The 13,238-nt window shown below is 34.8% G+C and overlaps 2 protein-coding genes across 2 annotated transcripts; one reads left to right on the top strand and one right to left on the bottom strand.

Moving 5' to 3' along the window:
* The first annotated feature begins 345 nt into the window (after positions 1-345).
* LOC145596959 (kinesin-like protein KIN-14C) lies at positions 346-9,334 on the top strand. Its single transcript, XM_081653148.1, has 22 exons — positions 346-421; positions 501-658; positions 755-865; positions 1,269-1,419; positions 1,704-1,828; positions 1,907-1,990; positions 2,108-2,185; positions 2,267-2,359; positions 2,462-2,491; positions 2,916-3,149; positions 3,318-3,425; positions 3,516-3,597; positions 3,678-3,773; positions 3,878-4,054; positions 4,170-4,276; positions 4,359-4,524; positions 4,648-4,807; positions 5,327-5,580; positions 5,753-5,916; positions 7,638-8,164; positions 8,640-8,749; positions 8,836-9,334. Exons 1-22 carry the CDS (start codon positions 346-348, stop codon positions 8,901-8,903), a joined length of 3,159 nt encoding a protein of 1,052 aa, XP_081509274.1. The 3' UTR covers positions 8,904-9,334.
* Positions 9,335-10,031: 697 nt separating this feature from the next.
* On the bottom strand, positions 10,032-11,219 carry LOC145596958 (uncharacterized). Its single transcript, XM_081653147.1, has 3 exons — positions 10,893-11,219; positions 10,565-10,850; positions 10,032-10,366 (listed from the first exon to the last, which is right to left on the bottom strand). Exons 1-3 carry the CDS (start codon positions 11,217-11,219, stop codon positions 10,032-10,034), a joined length of 948 nt encoding a protein of 315 aa, XP_081509273.1.
* Positions 11,220-13,238: the final 2,019 nt, after the last annotated feature.

The following is a 13,238-nucleotide window of genomic DNA, read 5'->3' as shown; positions in this document are numbered from 1 at the left end:
ATTAGCTAAGCAATTAGGAGCTAATCTGTTTATAGTTTTTTTGGTTGATTTTCTTTTAAAGGTTTATCTCTTTGATTTACTCGTATTTACTTAACTCTGTCATATGCATTTTTTTAAATGTGTGAATCATCTGTTGCTGGTGAATGTTATTAGTATGTTTCCTTAGGTTGTAATTGATTGTTGCATCCTTCTTGTAGGGCATTCCCATTAAGGTAGCGTGGAAGACAACGGAGTTAGAATCCCTCCGCTGTCTAGATTTTCACAGCACTTGAATTGATGTGGAACTTCATTTACTCCATCATTTATGAATGAGTTTTGGAGTTCATGTCTGAAAAGTTTGACATAATGAATACCAGTCCGAGGTTTAACATCAAAGGAAATGCTTTTGAAATGGTGTCTAGTCCCACATTTGAGGCTGAGGGTAAGGAATGCAGACTGTGTATATCATGCCTTTCAACCACCATCCTCTTAAAATAACCGAATGTACTTGTTACTTGCAGTCCAAAAGCGTATGTCTCTGGTTGAATGGATAAACACCATAGTCCCTCATTTCTACTTATCAGTTAAAGCTTCAGATGAGGAAATGAGAGCGTCTTTGCTTGATGGTGACATATTATGTCAGATATTGCATAAGTTAAAATACAGTTCTAGTGATGAGGTTAGAAAGATGCTTTATAATATATGCTTGCTGCATATGTTGTTGGCTACTTTCATTATTTTATTTTTCTGACAATAATATATCAATTTTCTGTAGGTTGATGATTCTAGTCCTTCTCCAGAGTCCAAGAGAAGAAAAATTCAGAGGTTTATTACTGCCATGTCTGAAAATGGGCTACCTAGTTTTGACATATCAGACTTAGAGAAGGTATTCACTTTGATATAATATGTGATTAATTAGCCGCAAGTGTCATTTTGATAGCTTATGATAAGGGCATGAACGCATGATTACTATTCTTCCAAAAAGGAAACATGCACAAATTTAAGAATGATTATAATAATTGCTGTTATTGACATATGCTATTAATATAACAAGATTCTGATATCTTTACTCCATTCCCATTCTTGGTGCATAACTGTATAACCTGTCCTCTGAAGAATATGATAATATTTTTCCAATTTAATTAGACCTGTAAAAGTATTTTAACAATGTTTTTGAAATAACCATGAGCAGCTACAGTATTATAAGTTTCTATGCTTAGTATAGTATATGCTAAGGGCAAGGCGACCCAGACTAATCGAATTAACTTTCTGCTTTATACGGCATGAAGGGATCAATGAAACCTGTCCTAGATTGCCTTTTAGCACTCAAAGAACATTCAATGCCAAATTTTGGTGGCTCAGTTCTGAAAGCTGTGGATGAAAGGCAGAAAGCATTGTCAGACTCAAAATTTCAACGTGGATGTAGTCCGCTTTCACCAGGTTAGAGACCCTTTTTACTAATTTCAGATATTGATATAAGTTCAAGGTTTATAAGTTCAGGAACAATACATCCAGGGCTGTATTCTCCCACCTATTATTCACTTAATCAGTTCTAATAAGTTCACTGAAAGTCAGGTCAGATAAGTTTAGGAATAATAAGTTTAGAGAAGCTTAGGGCTAATTGTTTTAATAAGAAGTTCAGGTCCAATAAGTTCAGATATGTTCAGGTCTAATGACTTCATGACCTGCTTTATTTTTCCTTACCACATTTTTCTCTTTTTTAGAATCACCAACTAAGCTGCTGCATGGTGGAAATAAGCTCCATGAAGTGTTTCAGATGAAACAAGGATTTTATACTGATCTTTCTGCTACGAAAATTTCAGAAATGTTAAAGTCAAATAGCTTAGATGTAAGTTCTTCATATTTGTGAATTTCAGCATTCGAGATGCAAATTCTTTCAAGGTGATAATTATCATCTTTTGTGCAGAATGCTCCAACTCAGTCACTTTTGAGTGTTATCAATGGAATTCTGGATGAAAGCATAGAGAGAAAAAATGCTGAAATACCTCAAGTACTATATAATTTTTTTTCTTTAATTTCTGAGAGTTATGTTTGTGGATGAGATGATTGAGTAAATAATTTAATATATCCTTTCTTTCATTTATTTGTCGTGATTTCCTTTTGTCAGCGCGTAGCCTGTCTCTTAAGAAAAGTTGTGCTGGAGATAGAGAGACGAATAGCAACTCAAGCAGAGCATTTACGCACTGTAATGTGTTCCTCAATATTATTTTTTGCTATCAAAGTTTTTAGAATATATTAACAGTATCCATATATTTCTCTCCTGCAGCAAAGCAATGTTTTTAAGGCACGAGAAGAAAAATATCAGTCTAGAATTAAAGTGCTTGAAGCCCTTGCCAAAGGGACAAGTGAGGAGAGTGAGGTAGTTCAAATAGTAGTTTAATTATTTTTTGGTCTGACTGTAGCAAAACTACCATTTTCTGCCATCTTTTTTGAGACTCAAACACTGTCTATCTTTTGACAGATTGTTATGAACCAGCTCCAGCATATAAAGGTACAGTTGATGATTTTTTTGAATTACAACATGTGTTTGTATATTTTTGTCAATATTGGACAGATCTTCACTACAATTTCTCATAAAGAGGGTGAAGTCGTATCTGTTTACCTGAATATGTGTGCCACTAAAATCTCGTTAATTGTTGCAATAGTTTTATGTTGAACCCTTTTTTAATTACCTGTTACACCTGAAAATATCATGTGCTGATTTGGACTAGCTAACTCTTGAGCTTGAATGGGCGATAGACAAGTTCTAAAGTTTTGGATTGATTTTCATTCAAACTTCAGACCTCTGACTTCTTGCAATTAATGATCATGTACATATTCTATATTTCTATTTACTTCTAGATGTGAAAGGCTTATGAAACTCTTAAACTTATTATTGCAATCATGGTTTGACATTTTAATTTATTGATGAGCAGTCTGAGAAAAGCAAGATGGAGGAGAAGAAAAGGTTTGAACAACAGGAAGCTACCAAGTTACAGAAACAGAAGGATGAAAATAATCTTGAGGTCTCAACACTAAGACAGGAGCTGGAATTGGCCAAAAGAATGCATGAACTGCGCTACATGGAATTGGAGACACAGGCTAAACTGGAGAGATTTGACTTAGAAAAGCGGTTAAAGGAGCAAGAAAAACTTCTAGAAGATTCAAAGGTTAAAGAAGAAGACCTTGTTGAAATCTCATCATTAAAACAGGAGCTGGAAATGGCCAAAAAAACGAATGAAATCCATAGTTTGCAGCTTGAAAGTGAGGCCAAATTGGTAAAATCTGAATTGGAGGAAAGGTTAAGAGAACAAGAGCAGCTTCTAGAAGATTCAAAGGACAAAATCAAACAGCTTGAAATGAGTTGTGAGACAAAAAATCATACATGGAGCAAGAAAGAGCATGTATATGAAGCCTTTGTGAAGATTCAGTGGTCTGGCTTAAAGGTACGTATTTTATTATTTTGTGTTTTATCGGTTTTGACGTGGGAAATCATCTTGTCATAACTCTGTAATTGATACATTGCCAACACTCAGGAGCTTAGGTACTCTTCAGATAACATCAAGCAAGAAATGTTGTTGTCACAGAGGACCTACCTGGAGGAATTGAACCATGTAGGTAAGAAGTGGATCTTGTTCTGCAGTTTATTGATAGCATTGTTTTTTCTACTATATAACTCAGGTTCTTAACTAGCTCAGGTACAAAGCTTAAAGATTTAGCCAAAGCAGCTCAGAGTTATCATGAAGTTCTTAATGAAAATCGCAAATTATTTAATGAGCTTCAGGATTTAAAAGGTTTGTTTTTTTGATGTTGTTTTAGCTTTGCAATAATTAGTGCAGGGAAGGGGAGATTTGTCTATCTATTTATGCTACCCTTTGTCTTCTGCTTATTTGCACAGGTAGTATTAGAGTATATTGTCGAGTAAGGCCACTCCGTCCATGGGAGAATCAAAAGCAAACAATCTTAGAGAACATTGGGGAACATGGAGAATTGACTGTTGCAAATCCTGCCAAACCAAACGATGCTCTAAAATCATTTAGATTCAATAAGGTTTATGGTCCTATGGCTACTCAAGGTTTCTTTTTTCTTCTTGTTCTCTTTTTTTTAGGATCACTTCTTTTTTTTTCTTCCCCTTCTGTGTTGGTGTTAGTATAACTTTCTTTTGACTTGTATATTTTTACTTGTAATAGCTGAGGTTTTTTCTGATACTCAACCATTGATACGGTTCATTCTTGATGGGTACAATGTTTGCATATTTGCTTATGGTCAAACTGGCTCTGGAAAAACATACACAATGGTACATCTTTCTCCTTTTCCTTGTATTCTAAAAGATGTTCTGTCTCCTATAAGATATATTCATTTCATTGGTCTTGTGGCAGAGTGGACCAGATAATGCATCTAAGGAGGATTGGGGGGTCAACTACCGTGCTTTAGATGATCTTTTCCAAATTTCTGAAGACAGAAAGAGCTTTTTTTCCTATGAGATAGGAGTTCAAATGATTGAAATATATAATGAACAAATTCGGGATTTACTCTCAAATGATGGTTCACAAAAGAAATATCCTTTTACTACAGTTTTTGTAGCTTGATGATTAATAAGTTCTAGCATCATATAAACTTCTTTTGTAGACATGTTAGATAATTGTTTCCTTAACTTGCGCACACTAGGGATTTTGGCCACTCCTCAACCGCATGGACTTGCTGTCCCAGATGCAAGTATGCATCCTGTCAGATCCACTGAGGATGTCATTGAATTGATGAAAATTGGACTATCAAACAGATCCGTTAGTTCTACTGCAATGAATGAAAGAAGTAGCCGCTCGCACAGGTGAGGCACAATACTGTTAAGAGTTTATGACTTACTATCTTATTCATTTCAAAATACTGCAATTTTTTTTACTTGCAACACTTTGACTTATGCAATATACACATTTTTAACTTTGACGAGATTTTATGTTTCATTTTTAGGAAAATGATAGCCTGTAGGATCTTGTTGGATTAATATTAAATCATACTTACATAATATCAAGTTGTTATAATTTTACTTATTGATAATTTAAGATTATTGATTGAAATTATGCATTGGCAAGTGTGAAATGAAAAGTGTAGCAAGTAAAAAGAAATAGAGGAAGTAATAGCGTAAATGTGACTTTGATGTCTAAGGTACATTGAAATTGGTAGCTAATTTGTTATATAATGTATGGGAGTATGATAAGCACCATTTCTCAATATTTACTAAAAATTACATACAATTGGCAAGATTGACAAGATTTCACATTAAAAATGAAACGAGTATTATGATATTAATCTTGTAGCTTGACCTTATACATAATAAATACTTTTGCAGTGTTGTCACCATTCATGTTCAGGGAACAGAGCTAAAATCGGGAGCAACCTCACATGGAAGTCTTCATTTGGTAGATCTTGCTGGTAGTGAGAGAGTTGACAGGTCTGAAGCAACTGGGGATAGGTTGAAGGAAGCACAACACATTAACAAATCACTATCAGCTCTCGGGGATGTTATCTTTTCACTTTCTCAGAAAAATCCCCATGTACCATACAGAAATAGCAAGCTTACACAGGTTCTTCAGGCATCTCTAGGTAATATTACCCTTTTTTTTCCCCATTGGGTGTGCAGTTGTGCACATCTTATCCTTTGATACTTCACTCCTGTCCCTCTCTTCTCCCCGTGAATCAATTTTTGATAACTTTCCTCATGATGTTTACCGAAACTTCAAACTTGATAGTCTGACTTATGCCTTCAATGTTTCAGGTGGTCGAGCAAAAACACTTATGTTTGTTCAGATTAATCCTGACGTGAATTCGTACACTGAATCATTAAGCACCTTAAAATTTGCTGAAAGGGTGTCTGGTGTTGAGCTGGGTGCTGCACGGAGTAATAAAGAGGGCAGAGATGTCAAAGAATTAATGGATCAGGTGCTTGTTATGTTATGTTACTCGATGCTTAGATAGATTGACTTTAAATGAAGTAGACCAATGTGCTTGACTTGATGGTTAAATATGAAAAAGCCACAAAAATCAACATTTATAATAATTTTGGAAATCAAGACGCATACAAACATTTAGTTCATCTTATATACTACTTTCACAAACCATTTAACTTGTCACCATAAAGTGTTGGTTGATATTAAGTATAGTAGTCTTGGATCTGGAAATGTGTATATGGCGTGTTCAAGAACACATTGCATGCCTGCATGGTGCACCTAGCTAATCTGTTCGTTGATGAATAATGACTAAATCTTAATAATTATTAAATCAAAATATTAAACTTATGTTAATAATATCAATAACCCTTTAGCAGCTTAACAATTGAAACTGTAACTTCATCAAAACTAGAATTAAGCTTGCCTAGTTTGTTAACAACTAAATCACCAGCTTTCTTGGAATGGAAAAAGAGTAAGAAGATAAAGTAGTAGTTGCAAGTTTCAAAATGTTAGATAATATAATTTGAAGGGTTGAGATTTCATTGATGACCTCACTTACATTGTTATCAAAGTTTGTTTAGTAGTTTTAATTTGCTGTAGGTTATATGTTAAAATTTACTAATTCATCTACTCTTTCCAGTTTTGATAAGAGGTTCATTTTTTGAAATGACTACAGAAAGAATTACATTAATGATATTGAATTGAATGGTTATCAGCATGCCTCAATAATGCTTCATATGTGGTTGTAAACATGTCACTAAGTAATAGTAAAATTAATTTGAAGTTCATTTTGATGGAAATTTATTGGTAAAGTTTAACGATGTGCAAAAACTTGTTGGGTTTTTGTCAAATAACATTGATTTTTAGTTTTGAACCAATATGTTATCAAATGAATTCAGCTTTGAAGTTCAATTTAATGAAAGTTGATAATTAGTTTCATATGTCGTCCATGTTGGGTGCTTCTAGCCTTCTAGGTATACTGTATCAGTTGTCATATTATGGGTATATAAAATCAGTGCTTCAGTGTAGTTGCTACAATGGTTTAAAATGCACATAAAAAAGATTCGATGTCTAGCTAAATGAAGTATCAAGATCATGATAAAGATTTTAACTGTTATAGACCAAACAGAAATGATCTGGAATATCAGTGCCTTTATTAGTGCAATGGGTACTGCGAATATTTATCAGTTAAGTTTCAAAACTTCAGAAGAAAATATACTATGTACCATAAAACCAATAGATCAAGATCCGTGTATACATGTAGCTCTGCCATTTTCCAATTGATTTATGATTTTCAGCTAAGTAAAGGACTTTTGCATGTATAACAGAAATTCCCTAGACTGTTTGTTGTCATAATATTGGATTTACTCATCGAAACTTTTTCTTAAGTTATATGAAAGTAAGGACACAAAAGTTCAATTTATTACTTGTAAGGACCTTATTGCTTATGTTTTGTTTTGACAAAATTTTTTGATTTTAAATTGGTTGTTCTTGTTCCGAGAATGCTTTAAATTTGCGATGATCTCCATTACCTCTTCCCTTTCCCATGTAAAATATACATTGCTTTTGAGATTTATGAGATACATTTTGGACAATATATTTCTTATGATTGTGTTAATTGATACTTCAAAGTATAATTTAGCATTGTTGAATGTTACTATATGGATTGTTTAGAAGCATACACCTTATTATTGATTTATGTGGAACTTTCAGGTGGCATCTCTCAAAGATACGATAGCTAAAAAAGATGAGGAGATTGAACGATTACTGAAAGATCCCAGAAGTCCAATCTCAAGGCGGAGCTTAAGCTCCTTGAAGAATGGATCTTTATCGCCATCAACAAAGTCCATTGGAAGTAGTCCTCAACGAAGTCCAAAAGTATCTAATGTTAGACGCATGGGAATTCGTACAAAATCAGCTTCTGATCAGGATGGAGTTTTGAAGAACTATGATCCTAGTGTCCTGTCCATACATGAAGATGAAAGTGAAGGGTTACGAGCATCATGGTCCATGAGTGACTTAAACGACCAAAAGGATTCTCCCCGGCTCCCAAAGAACTCTGGTGGGACTTCAATGGTTGATGATGTGATTGGTATGGGGGACTCTAGTAATGATGACAGATTGAGTGAAATATCTGATGGTGATCTCTCTGTTGGAACAGACATCGATGGCACTTACGAAGCAAGCTCTTCACATGAGGCAACCAAACCATCAAATAGTGCAGAGAAGCGAAGAGAAAAGTATGTATTTTAACTACTTTTGGCTACTACTTTGTGCACTCTGTGTTTTTCTCTTGTTTTGAGGTTTTGCATAAGTTTTTTTTTCCCTGCTATAAGATTTTCTTCTTGTCCTGAGCGTGTTTGTTATCCTGATTCCTCTGCAACCGTACAATTCATGTGTCGCATTCATTATATGTTCTACGATAGTATGAGAAGTCATATATAACTAATATACTACCAAAACATCAGTTAGCATAACTCTGCTTATTTTCCACTCTTAATTTCCAACGACAAATACCTTGGATGTTGGTAATGCAGTCAAAACCAAAACTATAAAGTACATTATGAATCATATTATGTTGGTATAGGCCAAATAAAAAGATCATTAAAACAGGAAAATGTCAGAATGATCATTAAGTTTGTCTTACAAACCACTGCATTATGCATATGAGTACACACTAGAATTACAATGACGCCAATGTTGTTTTGTGTGCAGAACAAGAATGCTTGCAAGACCTTCTCAACCGTCTAGGTTAGCAACAGCCAGAAAAGCAGCCGGCATCTCCCGTTTGTCAGAAGTAAAGTCCACTCTAAGAGCAGCTTCTGGTGTGTTATAAGCACTCTTCTGCTTTCAGACTCGAATTGTTTTTTTAGTGTCGAGTTCCTAACCATTCACTATCCTTTTTTCGCAGCGTTGAAAAAACCTGCTAGTGCAAGCTCTTCTCCTGTTGATTCAGTTAGTGGCCGAAGACGAGTGTAGGTTAGTCAAAAACAGTAATACTAAAAAAAAAAACATTATGCACAGTTCTACATTTTTTGTGTGCCATAATACTCTGAATTACTAGAAGTTTTATGGTTGGTTCTAATTTTCTTTTTTTCTTATAATTTTTTTTTTTTTTTTTTTTTTTACATTAGTTCCATTATTTTTTTTATTTGTTCTCATGGCTTGTAATCTGATATTCCTTTTCATGTAATCTGGTTCTGGCAAGCAGCAATTTTGTGCCAATGTATATGAAAGTAGAGGAAAGCTTAGCTTTCTTTCACATGAGGCAAACTAATCTCAATGGTCCTTTTTTTGGGTAATGATAGTAGTTGTACTTATTATGGTTACTTGCAGAGTCGTATGTATATGAACTCGTGCAATTATGTTTATTTACGCTTAAGTATACCCAATGGATGACCCAAAATATTTGGTCATAGATTATTATATAATTTCTTTCTCTTTCCACTCATCCATGACCAACTCACATGACCAACCATGACCAAAGACTCCCAATGGTTGCCCAAAATTATTTTGGTCATGATTTTCTCTCTCCTACTTTTACTATACCCCACCATATATTCTCTCTCTTCTATCCCACCATATAATTAAAATTGTTGTTAAAAACATAATAATTCCTATAATTGTTGCACATAATTAAAATTTAAAATGCTTAATGATAAATATAATTATACAATAATTGTAATCAATGATGTATTATTGAAGCACAAATGTAAAATACATGGACACTTAATTTAAAAGCTCGTTAAGTAATAATAATACACGATAGTACGATAACACATGCATGATTAGAACACATTATTTAGCATTAGCTAAAACATACACTAAGCATAATTACTTAAATAAAATACTCTTAAAGGCCTAATAATACATCATTACTGCCTATTATAAGACTCCCCATATCTAAGCCATAAATGTTCCACTAAATCTGACTTCAAGGCTCTATGGGTAACTTCATCACAAACTCGAGCTCTATTAGCCATGTAAGTCTCCAAATTAGCTAGTCGGTTACTACTGTTGCTAAATTGAAATGGTCTTTGAGAGTTTCTTCTACTTGAAGACGGGGGTTCAGCTTGCTCATATTCATTTGGATCATCATACCTTGGATCATATATAATATCTTGCGTATGTATCTCGCTCATCCTCGACGATCATGTTGTGTAAGATGATGCAAGCTATCATTATTTTTCCAATCATTGATACATCACGAGCCAGAGCAGGATGCCGCACAATGGCAAAACGAGCTTGTAGTACTCCAAATGCACGTTCGACATCCTTTTGCTGACCTTCTTGCTTTTTGGCGAAAAGACCCTCTTTTTCATTTTGGGGGAGGGATATTATGGGAATGAATGCCGCCCATGTAGGATATATACCATCAGTGAGATAATATCCCATATTGTATTGGTGGCCATTAACGATATAGTTAACTGAAGGTGCACGACCTTCGAATATATCATTAAATAATGGAGACCTGTCAAGAACATTTATATCATTACACCTACCTGGCGTCCCGAAAAAAGCATGTCAGATCCAAAGGTCTTGTGATGCCACGGCTTCTAAAATCAAAGTGGGCTTATTAGCTCTCCCGGAAAACATGCCCTTCAATCTTAAACGACAATTCTTCCATCGCCAATGCATACAATCAATGGATCCCATCATCCCAGGAAAGCCTCGACGTTCTCCATCTCGTAGGAGTCTGGCCATATCCTCTTCATTAGGTCTTCTCAGATAGTCGTCACTAAAATAAGAGACAACTCCTTCAACAAAATGTTGTAAGGAGTCTCGCGCAAGAGATGCACTAATCCGTAAGTAGTCGTCAACGGAATCAGCAGCAGTTCCATATGCAAGTAATCTTAAAGCCGCGGTGCATTTCCGCAATGCTGATGCTCCGAATCTACCAGTAGCATCTTGCCGTTGTTGAAAGAACTAATGACGTTCTTCTAAAGTATGCACAATACGGAGAAAGACGTGCTTTCTCATGCGAAATCTCCGACGGAACAAGTTTGGAGGGAACACTGGAGGATCAGCAAAATAGTCATTCCATAAACGGTTGTGTCCGTCTTCACGATCCCTTTCGACCAGCGTCCTTGGTGCCCTTGGAACTTGATTAACCATTTGAAAGAATTTAACTAGATTGGTCATTATGATTTCATCCATCATTCGATCAACAAGACGATTTGCTTGCCTCCGTCTCTCATAACGTCGGTTGTAGTCATCATCGGAATTTTGATTTGTGTTGGCAGATGAATTGGAAGAGTTAGAAAATGAGTTGGACGAATTAGAACTCTCAGACATTTTCAAAGCTAAGGAAGCTACTTTGATGAGAGAGCTAATAGATTATTGGTTGAGTGAAACCAAATTTAAACATATAGCAATATATAGAATAATGTACGAACTTTGATAATAGTGTGTTGTTGTAATGCTATCATTCACCATAAAAAATAATGTACTGAAAAGAAGCTTCAATGTGATTTCATATCAATAGGTTGTGTGGTCATTTTTATGATTTATCAAAATCAATAATTGCTTCACTTTTTCAGAAGAGTAAGTCTTTGGTTTTTCCATTGAACAATCACATCAAATTATACACCATCATTTATCAGAAAAATACAAATATGTAAGTTCATGTGCGCAATGCACAATTTTTGTTATTATTACATCTCATCAATGTCAGTAATGCCATTAATGCACAATTTTTTAAGAATAGTAAACTATTTAAATATGACAGTCATACATCACATAATAGTACAACTATATTAGAGCTATTTAAAAACAACATAATAACTACACATTAATTGATAATAAATAACAACTTAAACAACATGATTACAACTTCAAGTACAAAAGCGGTTACTAAACAACAAACTAATCATTCTAGAATATAACACTACTACATTTTGAAGAAATAAATTAATTGGATGGGAATAATATCTTCACTAAATTGTTCCTTCGTTCTTGATCCTCTTCTGATAAGTATGGCTTTGCTTCAAGTATCTTGAACAATTCCAAGTGGATTTTCCTTTGCTTTCGTGCTTCTCTCTCCCTTTCTAGCCGAGCATTTTCAGCTTCTTTCTCTCTCTGGAACCTCAACTTCATCATCTCCATCTCAGTTTCAGATTGCCTTGTTATGTTCATGTTTTGAATAGTAAGCAACCATTGCTGAGAATTTTCCGTCGCCATGTTCATAACTTTGTTCTTACCTTTATTTTTGGTACAATCATCAATAGAGGGGAAGCCTGAACACCCAGCATCACCACTGGTCGGTGTATCTGGGTTTGTTGAAGACGAGTAATTACCAGCTTCATTAATTCGAGATCTCTTTGAAACACTGGACTGGGTTGCTGTCTTCTGCTTACATGTCTCGACTGGATCTTCATTTTTTGCCCATATTTGTTCATTTTTCAGAATATCCCAAGCATGCATATCTTGGAAAACTCTACTGGTATTTTTCCTAGTTTTGTCATCTCTATAAATTCTACGCGCAACCTTAATAACATCGTCTTCAGAGTGACCACTTCCTCTCCTTGATGCAGCATGTGCATACGCACCAGAAAATTTTGAACAATTAGCACTTAGCCTTTTCCACCGACATCTAAGTGGCTCCAAAGCCCTTACTCTTAGCAAATCATCCTTCTTAATCTCTTCAGTACCTTGTTCAAATTGCCTCTCTCTAAATAATCTAACATTATTAAACATTGCCTCAACGTTTGCCCAGAATTCATTCCCCTTTTGGTTGGTATTTGTTTTTTTTATCTTTACTTACCTCAAGCCAAGCTCTCATAAGGACCTCATCTTCAGCGTGCGACCAAAAATTCCTTCGATCCGTATTACCTCTACCTCCGCCTCCTACATCCCCACCTTCATTTTCTTCGGCTTCGTCATCATTATCGTCATAAGAGTCAGCAGTTGATCTATATGACCAATTAAAATTTGAATTTGCACCTTCAGCTTCTGACATGTTAAAATGTTGCGACATAGGGAAGGATGTTTCATTTTCAGCAAATTGACGATTTTGAAAAGGTGAGTGTCCTTCAGATGGAAGAACATTTTGAGAATATGAGAAGTTAAGAACTTGTTGTGGTCGTAAAGGGAATTGTGATATAGAACTTGGATTTGTGAAATTGATGTTATTCATTCCATAATTTGGAAACTGTGGAAAAATTTGTGAGTTTGGTTCCACTTGAGAGTTGAGATCTATTTGATAATCAGAAAATGAAGGTTGAGTATTTGAATTTTTTTTCGATTTTAAAGGATTTTTTTTCCGATTGGATTTATCCATATTCAATAGTTTTTTGGATTTTGTAGATAAAAAAA

Source organism: Chenopodium album, chromosome 20 (genome assembly GCF_948465745.1).
Source record: "Chenopodium album chromosome 20, dcCheAlbu1.1, whole genome shotgun sequence".
Classification (NCBI taxonomy): domain Eukaryota; kingdom Viridiplantae; phylum Streptophyta; class Magnoliopsida; order Caryophyllales; family Amaranthaceae; genus Chenopodium; species Chenopodium album.
Note: the sequence above shows the minus strand (reverse complement) of the source record. Positions and strands in the feature narration are given on the sequence as shown.